The sequence below is a fragment of the Myotis myotis genome, unplaced genomic scaffold (genome assembly GCF_014108235.1).
Source record: "Myotis myotis isolate mMyoMyo1 unplaced genomic scaffold, mMyoMyo1.p scaffold_m19_p_10, whole genome shotgun sequence".
In the NCBI taxonomy this organism is placed as follows: Eukaryota; Metazoa; Chordata; class Mammalia; order Chiroptera; family Vespertilionidae; genus Myotis; species Myotis myotis.
Genome location: NW_023416314.1, coordinates 21,349,746 through 21,377,107, shown reverse-complemented (window position 1 = coordinate 21,377,107; position 27,362 = coordinate 21,349,746). Strand labels below are relative to the sequence as shown.

At 39.8% G+C, this 27,362-nt stretch overlaps 1 protein-coding gene and 1 pseudogene across 4 annotated transcripts in view; one reads left to right on the top strand and one right to left on the bottom strand.

Annotated features, from left to right (window-relative positions):
• CEP57 (centrosomal protein 57) overlaps nt 1-27,362 on the top strand; it is a 58,330-nt gene that overhangs the window by 11,319 nt on the left and 19,649 nt on the right. For 3 of the 4 annotated variants that reach the window (XM_036324632.1, XM_036324630.1, XM_036324629.1), the window contains exons 2-6: nt 3,436-3,592; nt 18,306-18,485; nt 18,770-18,891; nt 22,739-22,855; nt 23,988-24,065. In XM_036324632.1, the coding sequence (XP_036180525.1) occupies nt 3,436-3,592; nt 18,306-18,485; nt 18,770-18,891; nt 22,739-22,855; nt 23,988-24,065 (654 nt within the window). The remainder of the gene's footprint in view (nt 1-3,435; nt 3,593-18,305; nt 18,486-18,769; nt 18,892-22,738; nt 22,856-23,987; nt 24,066-27,362) is intronic. The other variant, XM_036324631.1, reaches the window with a different exon arrangement.
• LOC118664076 lies at nt 20,089-21,033 on the bottom strand (annotated as a pseudogene).

Genomic DNA, 27,362 nt, shown 5'->3' with positions numbered 1-27,362 from the left:
GCTCTAAGGCCTCCGCTGCTGAAAGCAGGTATTTGGTTTGTTTGGGTTCTATAATCGAAACACTGTTTCAACTCCAGCTCTGAGATCCCGGCTGGGGTTTTGTTTAACTTCTATATTTGTAACAATGTTTCAAACTGCAAGCTCAGAGGCCGGCAGGCGGGGAACGGGGAATGTTGGAGTCCTCCGTCACTGAAGCAAGCAAGCCTCATGTTCGCTTCAAGCTGCCTGGCAGCCAGCCGCCATCTTGGCTGGCAGTTAATTTGCATATCTTGCTGATTAGCCAATGGGAAGGGTAGTGGAGGTATGGCTAATTACCATGTTTCTCTTTTATTAGATAGGATAGGATAATTTCTATGGCGTTTCCAACTCTTAAAAAAAATACTTTTCTAATCCCTGAAGTGTATAACTCCTTACAATTCTTGTTATTTGTCTTAAGTGTTTACCTAAACTTTACCATCTTAACCATTTTTAAGTGTATGGCTTATTTTTTCAAATATATTTTTATTGATTTGGAAGAGGGAGAGGAGATAAAAACATCAGTGCTCAGAGAGAATCATTGATTTGCTGCCTCCAGGTCCCTGTCCCCCCCCCCCCCCCCGCCCCGGGATTGAGCCTGAAATCCAGGCATGTGCCCTGACCGGGAATTGAACTGTGACCTCCTGGTTCATAGGTCAACGCTTAACCACTGAGCCATGCCAGTTGGGCTAAGGGTACAATAGTGTTAAATATATTCACATTATTGTGAATCAAATCTCCAGAATTTTGTCATCTTTTAAAGTTGAAGCTCTATATCCATTCATCAACTCCCATTTGCAACCTCCCCTCAGCCCCTGGTAACCAAGATTCTACTTTCTTTTTCTATGAATTTGACTATCTAGATACCTCATGTACTATTAAGTGGAATCATAAAATATTTGTCTTTTTGTAACTGACTAATCATAATGTCCTTAAGGATCATCTATTATGTAGCATGTGATGGGATTCCCTCCTTTTAAAAGCTGAATAATACTTATGTATATATCACATTTTGTCCCTTACTGTTTTTAGTAGACACATTTCTGTGCATATGATTAAGAGTATATGTTCGTTTTGCATGTCTTATTTTAATTTTATTTAAAAACTGTATTGTAAATAATTTTTGCAAAGCCATTTTATTTTGTCTTCCTATTCTTTGCTTCAGACTGCTGGCAGTAATGAGGACATTTGAATTTCATTGATTAAACCTTGGCATTCAAAGTGACTTAGAATATGGAGTACATTTAGAATTGCTTTTCTCAAATGTCAGGGTGTGGGGGAACCCATCTTATTATAACTTGCATTTTTATATAAAGACACTGCATAGTTTGCTAATCCAACCCAAGCAGTATTTCGATGACATATATGTGGCAAATTTTTTTGGACAATCTTAAACTATTTTATAAGAGCTTGCAGGCAGTGATTTTAATGAGGTTTGTTTGTTTTCTTTGCTAAATTATTTAGGCACAGTCCTGTTAATATAAGGAATATTTCCTAACCATTGTTACTACGTGATAGGATTTAGTAGTTTGTATGAAGTTTTCTGTGAAGAGTCGTATTTAAAATTAAGCTATATTTATGGTGCTTTGCAGAAGCTTTGGCAGTATTATATGTTACTAGAAGCCCGATGCACGAAATTCGTACATGATTAGGGTCCCTAGGCCTGGCGGGCAATCAGGGCCGATCTGTGGGGCGACTGGCAGGGCGATCGGGAGGGGAGGGCACTGCTGACACCCCCTGCAGACTGGGGGCAGCTCCTGCATTAAGCATCTGCCCCCTGGTGGTCCATAGTGACCAGTTGTTCTGCCATTCGGTTGACTTGCATATTAGGCTTTGCTACCTGCCAAACCTGATGCCAGATTGCCAAAAAGCTTGAAAAATGTAACTCTCGGTCCTTGTTTCATGTGAACATACTTTTTTACAATAGACCTACCATTGATTTACCACTTTTTAGACTTATTCTTACCCCTTCCAAGTTCTTTCCCTTTTCCTTTAGTTTTCATAGCCATATCGTGTGTTTTGAGTTGACTTTCTTAAATCAACTGAAAAATTGCCTGGTTTTTAAAAAAGAAATAGTCTTTAGTTTTTAATAAGATTTAGATCCAATGTGGTTATTTTGATGGCCGTTGTTTGTACCAAGAGATGTTTTTACTGTTATTGTAAATATTTATATTTCTTTGTCCTTTTCTGGAAACAGATTTTTCTGGTGCTGTATAAATAGTTGTAGTTCTCCAATAGTAGGAGTCGAAAGCCTACATTACTGTGGCTTCTTGAATAAGAAAAATGAATGTTGAGAATTTTGAGCAGCTAGCAGTCATATCTTCCTTCCCCTTTAGATTTTAGTTTCTCCATTACGTCCCCCACTCTAGGTCTCTTGTACTAACAGGAAGTCACCTATAACACAAAACTCCACATTTATTATCTCCTGCACTGAAAATTATCATGTGGAACAGAATCCCATTTATGACAGAAGGTGTGTGTGTGTGTGGAAATACACTTTGATAAGCTTTAATGTTTTCTTGGTGTCCCCTTTCCCCCCATAACTAAATATAAAGTTTTTAAGGCAAGGACTATGCCTTATTTTCTTATGTACCCCACATTGATTAAACCTTGGCATTCAAAATGAATTGGCTGCACATTTGACAAATATTCATGAAGTATTTAGTTGACTGGGGATAGATTAATGCAATCATTTTGTGTCAGTTTCTGATACTGTAAAAATACAATATTTTTCTGAATATGTATTTTACAGTAAATACTTTTAAAATAAAACTAATTGTGAGTATAATATTAAAGTATTTCTATGCAGTGTTTGTATTCAAGTAGTGTGAACATTATTTCTTATTTATGCACTCATTGGTTGATTCTTGTATGTGCCCTTACTGAGGATCAAAGCCACAACCTTGGTGTGTGAGGTACACACTCTAACCAACTGAGCTACCCAGCCATGGCTAACATTATTTCCTTTTTATAGTGTCTGGCATATGGCTATACTCACACAAATTTGAAACTCTTTAAAAGTTTTATTATTTTCAAGCAGACATGGGGAACATCCGGCCTGCGGGCCATATAAGGCCATGAAATAATTTGGTCTGGCCCTGCCAAGGCATTAGGGGCGAGTTAGTTAAATGTTTGACCAAATATAGCAGGCTATTTGTATGGCCCACAAATGATGTTATAAATGTCCAAATGGTGCTTGGCAGAAAAAAGGTTCCCCACACCTTTTTTAAAGTGATGATTGGATTCTGTCACATATGATGAGTGGACTCTGTTGTTTCTGTTGTCGCTATGATTGGAACATATACACAGTCCAGTTCTCAGTCACGAACATTCATGGGTGAGTGTGTGTGTGTGTACACATACATATATGCCATTTGCGTTTAAAATTTGAAAGGTAATTTCTGTAATTTTATCTTTCAGAACGTCTTAGCTGAACCATCAAGGTCTAATGGAAGTATGCTTCGCCATTCCACATCTTCATATGTAGTATATCCACCAGATAAGCCTTTCCTTAATAGTGATCTACGACGCTCCCCAAATAAGCCTACACTTGCCTATCCAGAAAGCAACAGCAGAGGTAATAGAGCCTAGCAAAACAGATGTGGGTTTTTGTGTGTGTGTGTATGTGTGAGTTTAGTTGATGTTTAAAAATTCTTAATTGTGTCTTTTATTTTAAATTTAGAGGAGAGAATATTTCCCCCCCTTCCTGTTTTAACCTCCTCAAAATATAATGTCTTTTTTAGTTTGTTTCTTGTCAAACATCATCATTTTTAATATTTTATCCAGCAGTAATTCACTTTTCTCTGAACTTTTGAAAAAGTTCCATTACATAGATGTAAAAATCAGAACTAGGTATATTGTAACACAAGGAATAATATCTAACTCTTAAACTTTTTGTTCTGCTGGAACTCTAGTGCTTGGGGTTTTTTTATATGGGTTTTTTTGTTTTGTTTTTGTTTTTAAGAAGAAATTATTACTAAAACGAAACTTTTTATTCCACTGTGAACTTAGTTATTTGTTTTTTACTTTTTTAACCTATGTTAAATTGTTTGAATGTCATGTAGTTTTTGTTATTTTTCAGAATTGCCAGTCTTTACTGTATTCTGATAAATAGCACTTTAGCAGTTGTTTTATTAACAATTAAAGTAGCATGTTCTTTGTCATCATCATCTTTGAGAAACAGCATCTTATAAATAAGGTTCTGATTAGGAAATTGAATATTGAATTTTGAAATTCTTAACACATTGTATGAGGGAAATGTATTTATACATTTTACATTGACTGTAGTAGTTGAGCGCGGGACACGTATTAATATGTTTTTTTATAGGCTAGCGGTAGAATGCGGGTAACGTATAAATACGTAAACTAAAGTTATCGTAATTTTACTGAACGTTGCCATTTGCGCAAAAAATTAGCAAAAATGGCCCGCGCCACCTGTTAGCGCGCGATAAAAACTACCCGCAATGTGTTAACAGATATCAGACACCAGGTTAAATTTATTTTAGCAAACACCTTTGAGGTCCCAAGATTTACATTGGAGACTATACTTGGATATTATTATCTACCTGATACTTTACTATACCGTCACCTCACGGTTTACAAAACTGTCTTTCTGAGATTAATCTTTTAAGAGATTTGCAGTGCATTTCCCTCTTGAAACAAAAAAGTTGCAAACTTTAATTTACAAATGCCTATTTAACCTATAAGTGGCAAATCTAACACTTCTTTTATCTAGAGCAGCGGTTCTCAATCTGTGGGTTGCGACCCCTTTGGAAGTCGAATGACCCTTTCACAGGGGTCGCCTAATACCATCCTGCATATCAGATATTTACATAATGATTCATAACAGTAGCAGCATTACAGTTATGAAGTAGCAACGAAAATAATTTTATGGTTGGGTCACAACATGAGGAACTGTATTTAAAGGGCCAGAAGGTTGAGAACCACTAATCTAGAGAATTGTTGGTAAATAAAATTGCCACAGTACTAGTGATTGTGTTAAAAAATTAAACACAACTTTTTTTTTTTAAAGAATGAAATGCAGTAGCATTCCAGGTAAAGCAAATACATTTGATTTAATCACAATTGGAAAATAGTATAAGATAGGTATATTCAAAATGGACAGATGAAGAAACATCTCAAAGACGTTTAACTAAGTATCAAAACCTTTATCCCTTTCCACTTTTCCCCTCATTTGTTTAGTGTACCCTCAAATATTTATTGAATGATGTCTTATTTTGAATAGAACTCTCTTATAATAAACTCTTTTTTTGCATATTAATAAGCTTTTTTCTCACTAATACTTTAGCTGGGGAAAGCTTTGTAATTCTTTAGTTATGTTTTAATATATTTTCATTGATAAAAATTTTACACTCCTATCTGATAATTACTGCTGGGGTCCAACCCCAGCAGGTCCAGGGGTCCCCAAAGGTGTGGACGGAGTCAGTGAAGAAGGAATGACACGGAGAGGGCGTTCAGATTATCATCATAGCGAGGTTCTCTAGCCAAGTTCTGGTCAGGATCTCCAGCAAAGTTCTGGTTAGGATCTCCAGCCAGGTTCTGTATAGGTTCTGTGTGTAGGTTCTGTCTTCTGAGTTCTGTGTCTTGCTGTCTCCTTGCATCTGTATTTATACCAGTTGATTCCAATCCTATCAATCTCTATTCCAAAGGTTAGGGCGTTTCTTATCTCCATTCCAGGGAGTAAAGATTATGTAGCTTAAGCATGATTGTTCGTAGTTAAAATGATTAATTACCCGCCTGGCACTTAGTTAAGAGGTTTTATTCCCTCCCTAACTTCAGGGGAAAATCCCTACCTGGGGATTCAACCTTTCTCAGAGAGGTGACCTTGGTTAAAACACAGCACCAAGAAGGTGAGCAAACATATTAAGAACAGTATGCCATATATGCCAGGTCCTTTGAAACAGCAAGGATGGACCGGCTCCCGGCAAATTACAGAACATGAAAATACTAGAGGCCCGGTGCACGAATTCACGCACGCGTGGGGTTCCTCAGCCTGTCTGGCGATCTGGCCGGCTGGCCAAGGGAGGGAGCGCGGGAGGTTGGCTGGCAGTGGGAGGTTGGCTGTGGGAGCACACTGACTACCAGGGGAAGCTCCTGCGTTGAGCATCTGCCCCCTGGTCAGTGCGCATCACAGCGACCAGTCAACCAGTTGTAATGGTTGCTTAGGCTTTTATATATATAGACTAGAGGCCTGGTGCACAAAAACTTGTGCACTCGGGGGGAAAAGGGGGTCCCTCAGCCCGGCTTGTGCCCTCTCGCAGTCTGGGACCCCTTGGGAGATAACGACCTGCTGGCTTAGGCCTGCTCCCGGGTGGCAGAGGGCAGGCCCAATCCCTAGGTGCAGCCCCTGGTCGGGCTCAGAGCAGGGCTGATTGGGGAGTTGGGGCGCCACCTCCTGTCATGCACAGAGCAGGGAGGATTGGGAGGTTGCGATGCCACCCTCAGGCATGCTCAGGGTAGGGCTGATTGGGGGGTTGGGGCACTGCCCCCTGTCACACTCAAGGCAGGGTCGATAGGGAAGTTGTGGCGCCACCCCCTGTCACGCACAGAGCAGGGCCGATAAGGGAGTTGGGGCGCTGCCCCCTGTCATGCACAGAGCAGGGCCCATCAGGGGGATTAGGGCCCCATACCCTGTCATGCACAGAGCAGGGTCGATCAGGGGGTTGGGGAGCTCCCCCCTGTCACTCACAGAGTAGGGGCGATAGGGGAGTTGGGGCACCGCCCCCTGTCACACACAGAGCAGGGCGGATCAGGGGGTTGGGGCGCCGCCCTCTATCACCCACAGAGCAGGGCCGATCAGGGGGTTGGGGTGCTGCCACTGTCACACTCAGGGCAGGGCCGATGGGGAGGTTATGGCTCTACCCCATCACACACACAGTAGGGCCCTTGGGGGGTGGGGGGGTTGGGGTGCCGCCACTGTCACACTCAAGGCACGGCCGATGGGGAGGTTATGGGTCTACCCCATCACACACAGAGCAGGGCCCGTGGGGGGGCTCTACCCCGTCACACACAGAGCAGGGCCCGGGGGGAGGTTGGGGTGCCGCACCCTGTCACATACAGAGCTGCAGGGTGATCAGGGGTTTGGGGAGCTCCCCCATATCAGGCACAGAGCAGGGCTGATCAGGAGGTTGGGGCGCCTTCCCCTGTCACGAACAGAGCAGGGCGGATAGGGAGGTTGTGGCCCCACCCCCTGTCACACACAGAGCCACAGGGCGATCAGGGGGTTTGGACGCTACCCCCTGTCACGCTGATCCCGGTGCCGGGAGGCCTCGCGGTTCCGCTGATCCCGGTGCTGGGAGGCATATTACCCTTTTACTATATAGGATAGAGGCCTGGTGCACGGGTGGGGGCCGGCTGGTTTGCCCTGAAGGGTGTCCTGGATCAGGGTGGGGGTCCCCACTGGGATGCCTGGCCAGCCTGGGTGACGGGCTAAGGGCTGTTTGCAGCTGGTCACATACCCTTCAGAGTGGGGGTCCCCACTGGGGTGCCTGGCCAGCCTGGTTGAGGGGATGATGGCTGTTTGCAGCTGGTCACACACCCTTAAGGGTGGGGGTCCCCACTGGGGTGCCTGGCCAGTCTGGGTGAGGGGCTGAGGGCTGTTTTCAGGCTGGCGGGTGACGGAAGCTCCCAACCGCTCCTTTTTTTCTTTTTTTTTTATTCTGGGCCAGCTTTAGCTCTGAGGCTTGGCTCCAGCTCTTAGGCCTCCGCTCCTGAAAGCAGGTATCTGGTTTGTTTCGGTTCTATAATCGAAACTCTCTATCAACTCCAGCTCTGAGATCCTGGCTTGCTGAAAGCAGGTTTCTGGGGTTTTGTGTAGCTTCTATATTTGTTACAATGTTTCTTAAACTGCAGGCTCAGAGGCCGGCAAGGCAGGCGGGGAACGTTGGAGTCCTCCGTCACTGAAGCAAGCAAGCCTCATGTTAGTTTCAAGCTGCCTGGCTGCCGGCCGCCATCTTGCCTGGCAGTTAATTTGCATATCTCGCTGATTAGCCAATGGGAAGGGTAGCGGTCGTATGCCAATTACCATGTTTCTCTTTTATTAGATAGGATAATTTGACTAATGGCTATAGAAAGAGATAATTAAGCTGTTTCTTGTACTTCTCATTCATTTGAACTTTAGTTAGAAAATAAATTGGAAATTATTACTGCCTTCAAAAATATATTAATGTGTTTAGAGTTGTTTAAAAATTTGTAACATCATTCCAAAGAGTTTTAATATTAACCTATTGCTCATGTTACTTGTTCAATACATTTCATATGACAATGACATGGAGAATAAATTGGACAGCTGAAGTAAGATAACTAGCTGTAAGGCAGTTCTTCTAGGCCAGCCGCGGGCCGGATTCGGCCCCTTTGAAATGAATAAAGCTAAAAAAAAAAAAAAAAAGACCGTATCCTTTTATGTAATGATGTTTACTTTGAATTTATATTAGTTCACACAAACACTCCATCCATGCTTTTGTTCCGGCCCTCCGGTCCAGTTTAAGAACCCATTGTGGCCCTCGAGTCAAAAAGTTTGCCCACCCCTGTTCTAGGCAGTGCTTTCTAACCTTTCACACATTATAGCACATGTGGAAAATGAAAGGGCAATCTATGTACACCACAGAAAGTACAGATAAACTGCGGGCTTGATGACAACTAGTTTGGTCTCTTTAACTGTCCCAGGTCACTCCTGTCTCCCCACCCCTCCTCAGAGTTGAGAGAGAAAACATCTTGGCATATCTATTACAAATTTGTGTCAGATCTGTAGAAAGCTCAGTGTTTATTGTGTTAGGTTTTAAAAATGTACTGCCCATCTGTTCATTTAAAGCATTGATTCTCAAGTTTTTTGGTTCAAGAAGCCCTAATAAACCTATTGCATTATTTACGTAAGTATTTTGATGAATAATAACTATTTTCCAGATTTAAAAAAATAGTCTAAAGCAGTGATGGCGAATCTTTTCAGCTCGGCGCGTCAGCATTTTGAAAAACCATAACTTAACTCTGGTGCCATGTCACATATAGAAATTTTTTGATATTTGCAACCATAGTAAAACAGATTTATGTTTTTGATATTTATTTTATATATTTAAATGCCATTTAACAAAGAAAAATCAACGAAAAAAATGAGTTCGCATGTCACAGGTTCACCATCACTGGTCTAAAGAGTGACATTGTTTTATTTAAGAATTTGTAAGTCTCTTATTTATGACTTATAGAAGACAGCTTGATTCTCATATATACTTTTACTAAAAATTTCATTTGGGGTGATGTTATTTTGATTGAAGTATGTGAAAAAAATCTACACAGGTATGTAGTTGGAAAAGGATTAATATTTTAATTGCCTTTCCAACAATTTAGATATTCTTTGATACTACACCAAAACTTAGCACATGATAGTTTTTTAAAATTTAGTTGCAATATGCAACCTGAAAATATCAGTGAATTTTCTAAACTCTGTGACTTTAGGAACACCTATATGTTTGGAGATTAACTATGACTTTTAAGATTCACAAGTGGTTTTAATTATGTTTATGGTTTATTACAATGTAATCTAAAGAAATCTAGATGTTTCCATAGTCCTCCCTCATAGAGGTCACACAGAAGCACACTTCTTTCTCCACCAATGAACTCTCCAGCATCTATTCTGTGTTTCTGTCCAGTAAAGCCCACTTAAGGCTCAGATTATGGCTTTTGTCTGGAGCACTTTTTGCCTGCTCAGCCAGTTGTGATATTTACTATAAAACACATTGTTTACACAAACACTCTAGGCAGACTTATGCAGTAGAATTCAGTGCCCTAGACCTACAAAACATCTTATCAATTAATAACATAGGAAACACTCCAAAAGCCAAGTTCCATAGATTAGCCAAGGTTCAGGCCTGCTGAATAAACTTTTTTTATCCTATTACATTGAAATCTAGTGTTTGCTGTGAAAAGTCTGTTTGTGAAAATAAATCTAACACGTACAGTATTTTTAGGACTTTTTTTTTCGATTTTTTCAATATTCCAGTTTGCTTCTTCTTCTAGAAATATATTTTCCACAGTATCTCTCATAATTTATGAAGTTAGAAATCTTCTAATCTTTCAATGTTCATTTCTACATAAAGTATTTTTTTACTCCAGGGTCTCTCTAGGTCATGTGGTAATTTGAACATAAATAGCACAACTGTGCATGACCTCATAGAAGTGAGGGCAGTAGAAGGAAAGAAAAAGCAAGGGTTTGAAGTGGGGGAAAAAGCTTAAGATCAATCACTTGGTCATCTAGAATGATTTTTAACTTAAGAAAGCCATCATGCTAGTATGAAAGTAAATATTTATAAAACTAAAAATTTGTAAGACAAATACAACTTTTGAAATGAAAATATTATAAAGCAAATTATTTTATCATTTGGACCCAGATATCTCCAATGAAAACATTAGACAATAAGGGGATAAAATAAAAGTTTGTTACATTTCTTATGTGAACTTTATTTTATATACAATTTCATTTTTGTCATAGAAAATGTATTTAGAGATGTGTTTATGTATGTATGTATGTATTCATATATTTAAAAATATATATTGTGGATTGGTAGAATAAAGTTATATTGTATCTTTATGATACTAGATTTATTTAAGAACATTTTAGAAAACAAAGTCCATTTAATAAAATGTTATTAGTGATAGAAACTCCCAATCTGAACTAGTTTTGGCAAAGGGGACTCTGGTTTACAAACATGCAAGGTAGGATTGAAAAACCAAGAATAGGCAGGCAGATATAACAGTGAACTTAAGAACATTAGGAGCCAGGGACTCAAAGATGGCCTACATTGCCCTAGCTGGTTTGCCTCAGTGGATAGAGCATCAGCCTGCAGAAAGGTCTCTGCCATGTCTTTTTTTTTTTTTCTGCTTGCTACAGACCAGTTTTTCCACATGTTAGGAAACATGGTTACTAACAAAGTAAGCTTTAAGTTGAACTAATTCTCGTTCTAACTTTTTGGACAAAATTCTAAAAATTCCCTAAAGAACCTATGTCTGAGTAAGTCATCTGTGAGTCACTAGCTTTGGTGAGTTGTGAGAGGCCGCTAAAAGAATCCTATATAATAAAAGACTAATATGCAAATTATCCCTTCGACCGGAAGTTCAACTGGGAGTTTGACCCGAGGGTGGGGCTGGCCAGCCAACTGCCCACGCCTCTAGTGTATACATAAGTTGTAGTTAAAGCCCTGTTGACATAAAGGCAAATTCCCTGGAAAAGCTATGTGCAAAATCAGGCAAACCACTATGGTATGTTTCATATAATAGATACTAAATGCCCATTGCAGGAAGATTCCTGCAAGAATAGGGCCTCCTCCGGCCTATTCCTGCAAGAATAGGGCTTCCTGAGAACGGAGTGAAGCAGAGAATGGAGCGAAGCCCGCCTAGGCAGGCTTTGCTCCCTTCTCCACTGCCTTGCTTCCTACCTTCCCCGCTTAGCTCTCGGCTCCCTCCCTTTTCTGCCACCTGGGCTCTCTCCCTTCTCCACCGCTTTGCTCCCTCGACAGGTTATGGATCCGGGGCCTGGGGCCCACGGGCAGCCTCGCATGCTGCCGGCCCTGCCTGCAGTATGCAAATTAGGTGCCATCTTTGTTGGTGCTTAATTTGCATATCACGCTGATTAGCCAATGGGAGGTGTAGCAAAGGTATGGTCAATTACCATGTTTGTCTATTATTAGATAGGGCTAGAGGCCCAGCGCATGAAATTAATGCGCGGATATGGTCCCTAGGCCTGGCCTGCATTCAGGGCCATCTTCCCCAGCTGCCTGCAGCTGGCTGCCACCCACCCCCAGTTCCCCGTTTACTATTGGGTGATTGGAACTTGCTGGCCCGAGGGAGTGGGGGGGAGAATGGAGAGGTCAGCCGTTCTGCCCACTCGCCAGCCCCGCCCCCACCGCAGGTTGCCCTCTATGTGTGGGGCGACTGGTGGGGTGGGGGCCTTGGCCTGGCGCCACCCACATCCCCCACCACCCACCCCCGGTTCCCCGTTTGTCATTGGGTGATTGGAACCTGTCAGCTAGAGAAAGGGGCCAAGAGGTGGCCAGTGCGCCTCATAGTGACTGGTCAAACGGTCATTCTGGTCGTTCTACTGTTAGGGTCAATTTGCATATTACCCTTTTACTATATAGGATTATATAGGGTGCTTCATATAATAAAAAGTCAAGAAAACAAAATTAGAAAGCATAAAATACAATGATAAAGAATAGGATGACATCAGATATGATGGTAAATGGAATTATGTTAAAAGACTCAAAAAAGCCCTGGCTGGTTGACTCAGTGGTTAGAGAGTCAGCCTGCAGACCCAAGGTTCCCGGTTAGATTTCTGGTCAAGGACACACCAGGTGGGAGCACTTGTGGGAGGCAACCAGTGCATGTGTCTTTCTCATGTAGACCTACCTTCCTCTCTCTCTCTCTCTCTCTCTCTCTCTCTCTCTCTCTCTCTCTCTCTCTCTCTCTCCCCCCCCCCCCCCTCCACTCTGTTGAGAACTCAGTGGAGAAAATATCCTCAGGTGAGGATTTAAAAAAAAAAAGACAAAAGAAAAGTCAGTATGTGCTTTTTAAGCCAAAACTGAAATAAAAGGACACAAGTTAAAAATAGAAAGTTGGCAAAATCTAGATATAAAAATATCTAAAATAATAAACGCATAATATGCTAAATAGACCGGGCAACCTTCCGGACGAAGCTGGGGCTTCAAGAGAAGGCCTGGTAACAAATATAAAGGATGGATGGCAATATTGTTGTCAGATTAGTATGATACACAAATAGTTTCATATAATAATAAATTGCAATGACTAATACCCAGATGTCAGAAATAAAATGAACTTGAAGGATAAGCAGTAAGGAGGTAAGTAAAGGCCATAGTCTCGGGGACACTAAGAGTCTACTAGTATATGAGCCCTAGGTATTGGGATACAATTGAGGAGATGTTGGGATTTAAAATCTAGGTAGGGACTGGAGAACAAAACTTTAAACCCATGTGAGGGGTCTAAAGCTTCTGAAATAATGTTTTCTTTGAAAAACTGAGAGTAATGGAGAAAGGGAACTGGAACAACTCAGCCCCCTGGCCTGGGAAAGAGGCTGTGGATAGAAAAGTCACCTCTCAAAAATCAACCTAGGAATGTCTCTCTGCTCACTGAGGTGCATACATGAATGAATAAATAGAGCTGTACAGTGTTACCTCAGTGGAAACTCTTAATATTGTGAGTTGCATTTAAAGAATAATATGTGAGAGCTGCATTTTTTTCTTTTAATAGAAGGGTTCACTCTATGTAAGTGATGGCCTCACTTTGTCAACTAATAACAGATTATAGAGCTATAAAGATAGGAAGTGTGGAACTGGTACAGAACTAGATATTAGTGAAATAGAAAGTTTATAGACACAAATGTATAAGGATGGAATTCTAGAAATGCATCTATTGACATAGAGAATGATTATGCATATGAGTGTGATATGACATAGTCGAGAGTAATCCCACTAACATGAAAGCATAGAAAAGTACATAAGGATTTCAGCAAAATATTTTTAATTATTGTGCCAAGATGTTATCATATGGGTGTCAGATTTTTCCTTCTCATTCCTGTTTTTTTCTAAATTTAACTATAGTTAACACTGCTGTATACAGCAGGTCCTCAATATCGTTTCAAAGTTTTATTATAACGTTGAATAGATGGATGCCTTAGGAACTTTTGCTTATATCAATTAGTCTATGGTAGAATTGGTTTTGTTATACATTGTTTTCCTTAAAGTTGTAAAACCTATTGATGATGTTAGGTGAGGACTTACTATATAGGAAAGTTGTTAAGAGAGTAGATCTTAAGAGTTCTCATCACAAGGAGAAATTTTTTTCTTTTTTATCTATATAAGGTAATGGATGTTAGATGAACATATTGTAATCATTTCAAAATACATGCCCATCAAACCATCAAGTTGAACATCTTAAACTTACATAGTGATGTATGTCAGTTGTTTCTCAAAACTGGAAAAAAATATGCATTAATTGAGGTTTGTTAGACTAAGGAAAGTGGGAGAAAGAACGCATGTTTGGCTTGTGTTGTGTTTTGTATTAAAATAAAAATGCTGAGGATCCGAAGGAACTTCTAAGAAAGATTCTAAAGAAGGTACATAAATCTATTATGTAGAAAATTAGAAATAGGGGCAATGTGGTAGATGTTTATAAGACTAAAATGTTTGGTTCTCTATTAATAAATTTGAGTATTATAATAAAATTTTTAAGGTGTCAAAGTCTCAGTAAAGCTCTAACCCCAAGTAGTTTTAGGGAATAAATTTTGCAAAATGTTTAAGCAGAAAATCTCCATGATATATAAGCCATTCCAGAATGCAGAAAAAGAAAGCATATACTCACCCCAGATCTTCTTTGTTAATCCAGCATATCCCTGTCATAACCACATTTGCTCTGTTATAAAACAAAAATTGAGTGTTCTAGCCAATTGCAAAATAACTATAAATGTAAAAATAAAATACTAACAAAATCGTATACTAATTTGTATAATTTAATGAAGGAATAAAAGAAATGTTTGGTATTACAAAATTTTAGGAAATACTCCTATGTGGTTCAGAATAGGTTAATGAACCTCATTTGATATTTAAAGGCATTTATTAACTGTCTGGTTAAATTAAATTTCCTATTGCATTTGTTATCTGATTATTCCAGATATATCAGAGAATTATTACTTTGAATATTAATCTTATATTGAGCTCTTTTGGTATTCTCATAGTCTGTGTGCTCATGTCTGCACTCTTCCTATGCATAACTGGAAGAAAAGCTATCTATATTATCTCCTATTTGGGCATGTTGCACTGAAACATTTGGTAAATGAATGACTTGTGTTAATAAATGGAAATGTATGCCTTGTTTTGAGTGCAGGCTCGATTTTTAAAAGATGTTAATTCTTCCTACCTATTGTATAGTTTAAATGAAGTTTCATTAGATCAGTATTTAGGCAAAATGATTCTGAGCATCTGATTAGTGAGGATAATATTGAAATGGTTTAAAGCAGGGGTCCTCAAACTACGGCCCACGGGCCACATGCAAATACAAATATTGTATTTGTTCCCGTTTTGTTTTTTTACTTCAAAATAAGATATGTGCAGTGTGCATAGGAATTTGTTCATAGTTTTTTTTTAAACTATAGTCCGGCCCTCCAACAGTCTGAGGGACAGTGAACTGGCCCCCTGTTTAAAAAGTTTGAGGACCCCTGGTTTAAAGATTTATATACTCCTAGAGGCCCAGTGCACGAGTCCCTCACCCAGCTTGTGCCCTCTCACAGTCCGGTACCCCTCAGGGGATGTCCAACTGCCGGCTTAGACCCTCTCCCTAATCCGGCAGTCGGACATCCCTTGAGGGGTCCTTAGCACTGCTGCAGAGGTGGGAGAGGCTCCCTCCATTGCTGCTGTGCTCGCCAGCCATGAGCCTGACTTCTGGCTGAGCGGCGCTCCCCCTGTGGGAGCACACTGACCACCGGGGGGCAGCTCCTGTGTTGAGTGTCTGCCCCCTGGTGGTCAGTGCTTGTCATAGCAACTGGTTGTTCTGCCATTCGGTCAATTTGCATATTAGGGTTTTATTGGATAGGATGGGAGACTGGAAATATTAACATTTATAAAGTTAATTAAAATATTGGCATAATATTAATGGAATTAGAATAATAGAATCTTGAAGTTGTCTTGCTCATGTGTCTAAGTAATAATTGTATCTGTATATATAGGTATTTGTGAACTTGATATATGATAAAGTTGCCATTTAAAGTTTTTTAGTACAAAAATACCTTTTATTTGACTTACAGAATTAAATATAAAAATGTGTGAAACTACTATACTTAAGTGAAATAAAGGAAAATATAAAGTTTAATCTTCATTACAGGAAAACATTCTTTGTATATAAACAAAGAACTTGATGGAAAAGATTGTTAGATATAACTATGAAAAATCAAAACATTAGTACATTAAAACTAGAAATAAAGACTAAAATGAAGGGTTGGACTTTGTCTTATGTAAAATGAGCGAAGAAATTCATAAAAGTAGAAAACTGACCAATTATATAAACATATTTAAACCTCTAGCAATCCTATACAGACAGTCCTCTGGTTACGTTGGACTCGACATATGTCGTTTCGTGGTTACATCACCACCTCCCATCTATATATATAAAAGCCTAAGCGACCAGACAACTGGCCATTTGCTATGATGTGCACTGACCCCCAGGGGGCAGATGCTCAATGCAGGAGCTGCCCCCTGCTGGTCAGTGTGCTCCCACAGCAGGAGTGCTGCTCAGCTGACTCCGGGCACCAGATGCCAGGCTCACAGCTGGCCAGCGCAACTGTGGCAGTGCTACCAAGCGGTGGTGGTGACGGCAGCAGGCACAGCAGGGCCGGAATGAGTGGGAGAGGCACAGCGCCCAGCCCAGGCTCTTCCCCACCCGCCTGCCACTGCCCGCACTACTACATACTCCAGGGGTCCCGGATTGTGAGAGGGTGCAGGCCATGCTGAGGGACCCTACTGGTGCACGAATCCATGCACTGGGCCTCTAGTTTATTTATAAAAAAAAAAAAAGTTGCGTCATTTTGACATATGTACATATGTGCTTTATGTTTTTTATTACTTATTTACCACAAGTAAAGGTCAGGAATTGTTATCTTTCTTTTAAATTATTTTTACTGTTTCACTTCATTACTGCTGTGTATGTGCTCCATGTGAGTCACGTAGGTGTTTATGTAGGTGGGTTCAGACTTACGGCAAAAATCGCATTATGTTGTGCAGCAGGAACGGATCTCCGACGTAACCCAAGGACCTACTGTATAATAAAACCCTAATATGCAAATCGGCTGAACAGCGGAACAACCGGTCGCTATGACACACACTGACCACCAAGAGGCACATGCTCGAGCAGGAGCTGCCCCCTGGTGGTCAGTGCACTCCCATAGGGGGAGTGCTGCTTAGCCAGAAGCCGGCTGTGATCATGGCTGGTGAGCACAGCGGCAGTGGCGGGAGCCTCTCCCACCTCCGCAGTAGCGCTAAGGACCCCTTGGGGGATGTCTGCCTGCCAGCAGTCAGACATCCCCCGAGGAGTCCTGGACTGGGAGAGGGCACAGGCCAAACTGAGGGGACATCATTCCCCCCCCACCACCATCACCACCCCCAGTGCACTGATGGCATGCACCGGACCTCTAGTGCAAAATAAAATAGAAGTTTCATGTTTTAAACAGAGTGTCAGAGGTGACCCTGACCAGGTAACTCGGTTGGTTACAGTTTCATCCCTATACACCAAGGTTTTGGGTTTTATCTCTGGTCAGGGCACATACAAGAATCAACAAATGAATGCATAAATAAGTGGAACAAGTTGATGTTCTTCCCTCCCTCTTCCTCTCTTCCTGAAATCAAGAAATTAAAAAACAATGGCAAAGAGATTATAATTAATAATGGTCTGTGTTGGCAAAGACATGCTTCTGATGAAAGTATAAATTGATGCAACCTTTTTTGAAGGTACTTTACTTTTTCAGGAAACTTTAAAATATGAATTTTTTTGACCCAGTAACTTGGTTTTTCAATTTTTATTTGTTTATAATAAGACAGCATGAATGAGAGCTCACAGTATTTTAATGCTAGAGTGAAAAACAAAAATAAATTTTAATCTCAATTTTTAGTAAAAAGTATATACAGTAAAAAATTGAAAGAAATAACAAATTGACAGTCATTATCTTTTGGTAGTAGGGTTATCAGTTATTTTCTTTGTTGTATTTTCCTGTGCCTTGTACAATGAATACGTATTACTTTTATAATTAGGAACTTTGATTAGGCAGTGAAAGTGTGCTTAGATTTTTATCCTAAGTAATGAAAAAATAGACATTAAAAATAGTCCTTTTTATGCTTGACTATTTTAACTCTGATTGGATTCTGCCTGTGATCCTTGTAATGAAACAAAAAAGAGCGATAGTTAATGTACTTCAGGACAGTTATGTGAACTGGTATGATTAGCTAAATATTTTCACCATTTTGAAAATCTGAAATATCTTTACCATGATAAAGTGGTTTTTATTTGAGTACTTTGCATGTTTCAGAAACTCAAAAGCTATCTTTAAATGGATTTTTTTTTTAATTCTCATATGATGGTAATTAACATTTTATTGTTCCCAAAGAGTGATCCTCCACTGGACCCATCCATCAATTTTATTTTTTATTTAGATAAGATTATTCTTTCTAAGTGAACTTTCTCCATATATATTGTTATCTTATGGTATTCATATTTGTATTTGGCAGCCATATTTTCTGCTCTGAAGAATCTTCAAGATAAGATTCGACGCTTAGAACTTGAAAGGATTCAAGCAGAAGAAAGTGTGAAAACCTTGTCTAGAGAAACAGTTGAATATAAGAAAGTATTGGATGAACAGATACAAGAAAGGGAGAATTCAAAAAATGAGGAATCAAAACACAATCAAGGTTTGTTTAATTATAAAGGAAATGAAACACTGTAAAGAATGTAAAATTACTCCAAAATTGCACTTTAGCATTTTCTGGTGGCCTGTCTTCAGGCACTACAAAATTGCATTATACTCTGGTGCGTTTTGAGAAGCTTATAAGGTACAATTTACATCATCTGGAAAGGCTCAGAGGGCTACTGGAAATGTTTATTATGTACACAGTAGACTAAATTCCTTTTAACAGCTTGTTAAAACTGTTCTATGAGTGACCTAATTTCTGCTTTTCTTACATATTCTTTTTAGAGCTGACATCTCAATTGTTAGCTGCAGAAAGTAAATGCAATCTTTTAGAAAAACAATTGGAATACATGCGTAATATGATAAAGCATGCAGAAATAGAAAGGACGTCTGTCTTGGAGAAACAGGTATGACACCTCACCAATTCATTCTCAAGGACAGTTATTGGTGGGAAAAATTAGACATAAAGGACTAATGGTGCTGTTGTAATAATCATTTCTACTTTTATCTTAAAGTAACCATTGGTAAGCTGGCTAGAGCTGGAGTGAACATGGCCAACATGACCTGGGGCCACCTTCATGGGAAGGCTATTAATATTTGGGGACGGAATGGGCTGAGATGTCCTGGAGTTTTCCTTTTCACATTTTTTCTGTTGGGGTGGCAAGCTGGATCTGGGGTGGGCCTGGGCTAAGGTGTCCTGGTCAGGTAGCTGACTCGAGGTGGAAAGCTGTTGGTGACTAGGGGTCCTCAATGTGCTGGGGCGGCCTTGTAGGTTGGCTAGAGTGCATAGCCCAAGCTCTTCACCCATGCTACCCAGGTGGTGTGGGATTATAAACTGTGGCCTCTTATCCTGGTATCTTCTAGCAGTTCCCTACCCTTCCCTTTTGGCAGATGCTTTAGGATTAATTTACTTAAGTACCTTACACCTTTGTGAGAGGACATCTGCAACATCTGTCTTGAATATATATTTTTAAAAGTACCTGATGTTCCTATTATGAATCTAAAATTTTAATTCATCATGAATATTACGATACCTAAACATCTTACCTTTATTATGTAAAATTTTAAGATTTATATGCTTCACATTTTGCTAGATGCTCTGCAGTGTGAAAATGTTTATGCTTTTTACCGTCAGTCAACTGATATTAGATCTAAAAAAAATAGTTGAATAATTACACGACAAGGCTATACTAAGCTAATTTAAAATTTTAAACTTAAATCATCCTTACTGTATTGTTCTCATCCTCTTTCCTGTTATTTTTTCATTATTTCTATAAATATTCAAATTAAAAAATAAAAACCCTCAATTTTGAAACAAACTTACATTGGAGTTCTAAGTTTGTTTATAACTTTTAAAATATTGTGTTAAGCCCTACCGGGTTTGGCTCAGTTGATAGAGCGTCAGCTTGTGGACTGAAGGGTCCCGGGTTTGATTCCAGTGAAGGGCACATGCTCGGGTTGCAGGTTTGATCCCCAGTAGGGTTTGTACAGGAGGCAGCCAAGCAGTGATTCTCTCATCATTGATGTTTCTTTCTCTCTGAAATCAATAAAAATACATATATTTTAAAAAATAAAATATAGTATTAAAATGTAAAAACCCCCAAATCACAAAAAATTAACTGTCTTGCAGTATATATCTAATTTATTTTTTTTTAAACCTGAATTGTTTTTATACAGGTAATCAAGTGTTATTTCTTTCAAATGAAACTCCTTTATATGCTAGAAGAGGTTATGTGGTATTGCCCTTTAAAAACCAATACAAATTTCATTTTTTCTATGCTGACACTTCAAGAGATATGTCTTTCTCTTTATGGAAGTGTACAGCCTTCTTTACTGTTTCAAGCTGTTGTTCTTCTGTTTCATTTCTGTGCAATCTTGAGTTTCTTTCTGAGTTTTTTTACTTGTGTTCCAGCTAGTGAGTCCTTTTTCTCTTGCGCATGTATCCTCTTCAGTATACACTTGTGATCACAGAAAACTGAAAGATTATCAGGGCTCTGAAGAGGAGGCATTAGTAATCCAATAGCAACATTATCCTGGGAATTAGGAGGTTTTAAAAGAGGCAGGGAAGCTGTTCTTGTGGCTCTAGAAGATCTTCCTTCTCGTCATGTGGTTCAGTACAAAGAAATATTGTGGGCATAGCATTTTTTTTCAGTAACTTATTGCATTCCCTTGTAAAGCAATCTGGAGTAAAGTGTTCCCAAAAAATACTGCTATACTTGTTGGGTTTAGTTTTTTCTTCTGATAGCTGCCTCCCATTCTTTGCAAAGACTGGGTCAAGTAAGAGGAAACTTGTGGAAATAAATGGGCTTATCCTTATCCTATTGGTTTCTTGCCACCTTTGGTGGAACAGGACTGCACCACCCTTCACTTCTGCCGCCCCAGCAAGCAGGTGAAGCTGTTTACCAGTGTCACTGCTCTTAGCCTTGACACCCTCGCTTCTTCTGTAGCTTTGACCAACAATTATGATGATAGCCTCAGTCCCGGTGCCTAATGTGCCTTTATGTTGTTTGCAATAACAGAAGGACCACATACCATCTCCTGTCTCCCATGTCTAATTGTCACCATATTTTTTGTTTCCAATGGCATCTTCTTTATGTCACCTTGTTTTAATGTACCATAACTCTGGTTTTTATTTCTTCCTTTTATCTCTTTAAACACTATAAACTGTTTTTAATTTCTTCTTAATTATCTGATGTTTTCAGAGTACCAGTTCTGTCATTTATTGTATCTATTTAATCTCACTTATGGTGGCTTTTTTTCCTTATTGGAAATAAAAACATACATTGTATGGTGAGCTTATTCTTTCCAAGTACTTTTCCCCCCTTGGGAATTTATACTTTCTAAGTGGTGTTACAACTTTAGGAGACAGTTGTGTATTTACCTTTGCTGAGGCTTGATGGTTTTCACTGGTTCTGGTCCCGATTTATATTAATGTATTGGCTGGGGGTTCTTATATCTGCAGATGATGGTACATTGAGATTTTGTAATATTCCTGGTATATTTTATACATCAAGTCTAGTACAGCCTCATGTGATATTTAGCCTCCTTTTCCCTTTTCCCTTGCTTTTGAGCTTATCTTTTGCATTTGTAGATTTTTCTTTCATGCTTTCAAACTTAATTATGTTATCATTTATTGCAGTGGTTTGTCTATCACTTTTATGTGATAGATTGGGTGAGGAAGGGAAAGTGTTCAGTTCAATCTGCCACATGATTGGAAATGTAAAACATTTTAGGTTTGTGCAAGCACACTCTATGATGTTTCTACCTTGTCGAAGTCGCCTAATATGCATTTCTAAGAATGTATACCTGTTGTTAACTGGTATATATAAGAGTTGACTTTGAATTATAGCCCCATTTCATCAGTAAATTTCAAATATTCAATAGGAATGGTTTCAATACTGGAAATAAAATGTGACTTTTGCCAATTTTTATCTAAATATATTCTTTTAAAGTCAGTAAACTACCCACTGTAATGAATAGGGGGAAATTAGTAATTCACACATTCCTGAAAAAAATATTGCTGTTTGTATTACTTTGCCATTTTCAAATTTCTGATAGTATATTATCTACTGCTATAGACTTGTATGTGGAGATATACTCTTTACAAGTTTAGGTACTTAGTATATTGGCTTTTTACCAAAAGACCTCAATTTAGCATATTTCCACTTCTCATCTTAGTTTAATAGTTCATCTTGTGATTGTCAGTTCTGAAACCTGATAGGTGGCAGTCTGTTCAAATCCTTTATCCGAAAACTGAAAAAAGAAAAAAAAAAGTTTTACATAAAATTCACAGGAAATTAAATAATAGATTCTGAAACGGTAATTATTGCCTTAATAAAGAGATTAACTGTTTAGGATAACCAGACTAATTAGAAGAGTGTGTGTCTTTAACTATTTAAGATAACCAGACTAATTAGAAGTGTGTGTGTGTGTGTGTGTGTGTGTGTGTGTGTGTGTGTGTGTCCCCTCTACATGTCTAGTAAATCTCTGCTATTTCACAGTATAATGATAGTTTCGCTATAATAGAATTACATTATAATTGTATTTAGTGAGGACAGGAGTCCATTTGTATTAATGTGATGTTCCTGTGGTTTCATCTTAATATTTTCCTAGAATTCCTCTATAGTATGTAAGTAGTTATATGAAAGGCCAGAAAAAAATAGCATACAGTGTACTTACTCTAAATTAACTCAGTGTTGTTTTTCAGTTTTATTTTGCTGAAATCATCATGCTGTATTTAATATTGTTTCCCAGGTTTCCCTAGAAAGAGAACGACAACATGATCAAACACATGTTCAGAGCCAACTTGAAAAATTGGACCTTCTTGAGCAGGAATATAACAAACTAACTGCAATGCAGGCCCTAGCTGAAGTCAGTGAATGTATTTTTTACTTATCTATATTGACAGATTGACCGGTCGACCAGTTGCTATGGCGTGCACTGACCACCAGGGGCCAGACACTCAATGCAGGAGCTGCCCCCTAGTGGTCAGTGCACTCCCACAGGCAACCTCCTGCGGCCGGCCAATCACCTGCAGTCCCTTCCCCTGGTCATCCCCTAGCTGGCCAACCTCCCGCGGTCCCTCCCCCAAGCTGGCAGGCCCTGATCAGCTTGCCGCCCGCTCACCACAGTCGCAGAGTGATGACAGAGGCATCAGCATCTGGCGTCTGCATCTGGCATCCTTTCCTTCCGTGCCCAGCCTGGTGACATTTGCCTCCTCTCCCAACTCCGCCAGAGCCTTCGGACCCTGGACTGGGATGGGGAACCGGGGGTGGGTGGCAGTGGATGCGACCCCTTTCCCAGGGCTGGAAGCCAACCTCCCACGATTGTCCGCAACCCCATCCCCACCCCTGGCTGGCAGGCCCTGATTGGCCAGGCCCAGCCAGGCCTAGGGACCCCACCCATGCATGAATTCGTGCACCAGGCCTCTAGTCAATGTATAATATCTATAAGATCATTTTATAATACTGGATGTTTATAGAAAGAAGTGATACTATAACAAACGAATTTTTAAAAGGAAGAAATATAATTTGGAGAGAATGTTCACATTTTAAAACTTATATACATGAAAAGTAGGTGTTTGTTTTTTAAATGTTTGAAGATTAAATGTTTTTGAGTATTCCTGAGGCTTGCATCACTTGTTTTAAGTTATTCTGTTACCTAATTTTAGTTCTAATTAATTTTCTCGGGAAATACCAGTACCACTGACTAATGTTTCAGATTCGACTTCCATCTAACTTGAGTGTGTTCATACAGAGCTGTGTTCTTTGGTCATAGATTTTTACACATAATTCTTTCGAACCTCACAAATGACTAATAATAAATCATAAGGGAGTGTCGAGGATACTGGCAAACGCAGACCCATTAGTAGAGTGAACTAGCAAGCTTATATTTACTATGCTAAAATTTTACACATATTCCTCTGTTGCTATATTAAAATTTTACAAATTAGTAAGACTTTTTCACTGTTACCACTTTGAATGTTTTTTGTTTTTTTCACTAGAAAAAAATGCAAGAATTGGAAGCAAAACTTCGTGAAGAAGAAAAGGAAAGAAAACGTATGCAGGCTAAAGCAGCTGAGGTAAATTAAAATGTGAACAACTAGGTTCCTCATGTTTTGTACTGTTTTTATGTAAGTAGATGGTTAACTGTGGGCTTCTTAGATTATTTGTATTTTGGAATGGTTCAGTATATAAATTCTTAGATGTAGTTTAATATGGAAAATTACAAACATTTTTACAGAGTAAAACCTGAGCATTTCTTTAGACTTTTTCAAATTGTGAGATTTCTGTCAGGATTTTGTATGTGCCCTTGACCAGGGATTAAACCACAACCTTGGCGTATCCAGACAACGCTTTAACCAACTGAGCTATCTGGCCAGGGCTCAATCAGTATTTTAAAAAATCAGTAGGCTGAAAAATACCAGAAACTGTATACATAATGTAATTAATAATACCTAATCATGTAAAACTTCACACAGGTCACTATTAGAAATATATTAAAGCCATCATTTGGTATTCTATTTATAGGTGCTTTCCTTTCCTTGGTGGTCTCAAGACAGAAGTAGAGGTAGAGGGCTGCCCCAATAGCTACTGACATATTAATTCACAAAAGCTACCATATTAGGCAAATGAGTTTCACTTACTAGTCTTGGCTTTTTTTTTTTTTTTTTTTTTTTTTAACTTGATTTCAGAGAGGTAGGGAGAGTGAGAGAGAGTTAGAAACATCAGTGATGAGAGAGAATCATTGGTTGGCTACCACCTGCATGCCTCACACTGAGGATGGAGCCCACAACCCTGGTATGAATCCTGACCAGGAATTCAACCATCCTGGTTCATGGGTCGATGCTCAAACACTGAGCCATGCCAGCGGGTTAGTCTTGGATTTTTATTCCTTGAAGTGGCCACTAGGTAGAATAGGTAAGGCAGTTTGAATTCACAAAAACATTGAGTTCATGTACAGCAACCAGAACTGCATTTCTAGAAGTAGTAACACTTCTGTACCCATTAAGTCTTTATTTTTTTAATAAATCTTTATTATTGTTCAGATTACTACAGATGTTCCTCTTTTTCCCCACATAGCTCCCCTCCACCCAGTTCCCACCCCACCCCATGCCCTTACCCTTGCCACTGTCCTCATCCATAGGTGTAAGATTTTTGTCCAATCTCTTCTTGCACCCCTCACACCCCCTTAACCCTGAGAATTGCCAGTTCACTCCCATTCTATGCCCCTGCTTTTATTATATTCACCAGTTTATTCTGTTCATCAGATTTTTTATTCACTTGATTCTTAGATTCACTTGTTGATAGATATGTATTTGTTGTTCATAATTGTTATCTTTACCTTTTTCTTCCTCTTCTTGAAGAATACTCTTCAGCATTTCATATAATCCTGGTTTGGTGGTGATGAACTCCTTTAGCTTTTTCTTGTCTGTGAAGCTCTTTATCAGACCTTCAATTCTGAATGATAGCTTTGCTGGGTAAAGTAATCTTGGTTGTAGGTTCTTGCTATTCATCACTTTGAATATTTCTTGCCACTCCCTCCTGGCCTGCATAGTTTCTATTAAGAAATCAGCTGACAGTCGTATGGGTACTCCCTTGTAGGTAACTGAGTTTCTTTCTCTTGCTGCTTTTAAGATTCTCTCTTTGTCTTTTGCTCTTGACATTTTAATTATGATGTGTCTTGGTGTGGTCCTCTTTGGATTCCTTTTGTTTGGGGTTCTCTGTGCTTCCTGGACTTGTAAGTCTATTTCTTTCACCAGGTAGGGGAAGTTTTCTGTCATTATTTCTTCAAATAGGTTTTCAATATCTTGCTCTCTCTCTTCTTCTGGCACCCCCATAATTCGGATATTGGTATGCTTGAAGCTGTCCCAGAGGTTCCTTACACTATCTTCATATTTTTGTATTCTTTTTTCATTTTGCTTTTCTGGTTGGGTGTTTTTTGCTTCCTCGTATTTCAAATCTTTGATTTGATTCTTGGGATCCTTTAGTCTACTGTTGAATTTCTGTATATTATTCTTTATTTCAGACAGTGTATGCTTAATTTCTGACTGGTCCTTTTCCATTTTTTTGGCATTCTCATTAAGGTCCTTGAAGGTCTCACTAAGTTCCTTGGAGGACTCACTAAGTTCCTCGGAGGTTTCTAGAAGATTCTTGAGTAACCTTATAACCGTGGTTTTGAACTCTGTATCCAGTAGTTTGCTTTCCTCCGTTTCTTTCATTTGTGACATGTTTTTGTCTCCACATTCTGGCTGCTTCCCTGTGTTGATAGGGTGGCTTTGTGTGGTAGGTGTCCTATAGGGCCCAATGGCTCAGCCTCCCCAATCACCTGAGGTGGACACTCAGTGCACCCCTTTGTGGGCTGGGTGCACAGTCTTGTTGTAGTTAAGCTTTGATTGCTCTTGGTATCACTGGGTGGAATTGACCTCCAGGCCAATTGGCTGTGAGGACCCGCTCTGTCTATAGTGGAAGAACTGCTGTGCTGGAGTACCCTTATGGGTCAGGACTTGCTTCAGTGGGGCTTTGGTGCTCACTGAGTCTGCCTCTTGAGTGTGTCATTTATGGATGTGAGGAGTTGAAATCTGGTATTTGACAACTGGGTACACTGGCTCCTGGATCTCCAAGGAGGTGTAAAGTCAACCACTGCCTGAGGCCACACAGTAGGAGCTACAGTGAGATCTGCAGATTTCTCCTCTTTGGGGTTCAGAAGTTTTGGAGCTCTCTGACCCAGCTGCAGTTTATTAGGTTAGTCTGTGAAAGGACAGGCCATTCATATGCAAAAGCCACTGCACTATGCACAGCTTAGGTGGGATTTTAAACTGGGTGGGGCAGGGTCTCAGGGAATCACCAGGACGGAGCAAACAGCGATGACTGCCAATCAGCTGTCTCCAGGTCCCCGCATCCCACACCCCCACGCAGTGACTGATTCCCTGTGAGCACCTCTGCAAGAAAGCCACCCTCGCTTTCCGACCCGATGTCAGACAGTCCAGTTTCTCCCATAGGGAGTCTGGGTTCCCAGAGTCTCCCCGGAAACGAGTTCAGAGCAGTCGGGTGCTTGTATCTCCCTTCCAATTGAAAAAAACAGCACACCCAGTTGGCAGCCCGTTTTGCACGCCTCTGTACCTCCACTCTTCCGCGCCTCCGCACCTCCTACCCAGTCTCAGTGCACTTTTTTCTTTCCTTCTGCTTGTAGAACTTGCACTCCGCTTTCCCATGATTCTGGATGATAGCCATTTTGTCTTTTAGTTTTAATTTTGATGTGGTTGTGAGAGGCAGCACATACTGGTGTATACCTTATGCCGCATCTTGGTTCTCTCTCCCATTAAGTCTTATTTACAGGCTTAATAAAAGACTTACGTTTATAACTGTTGACTCTCCCC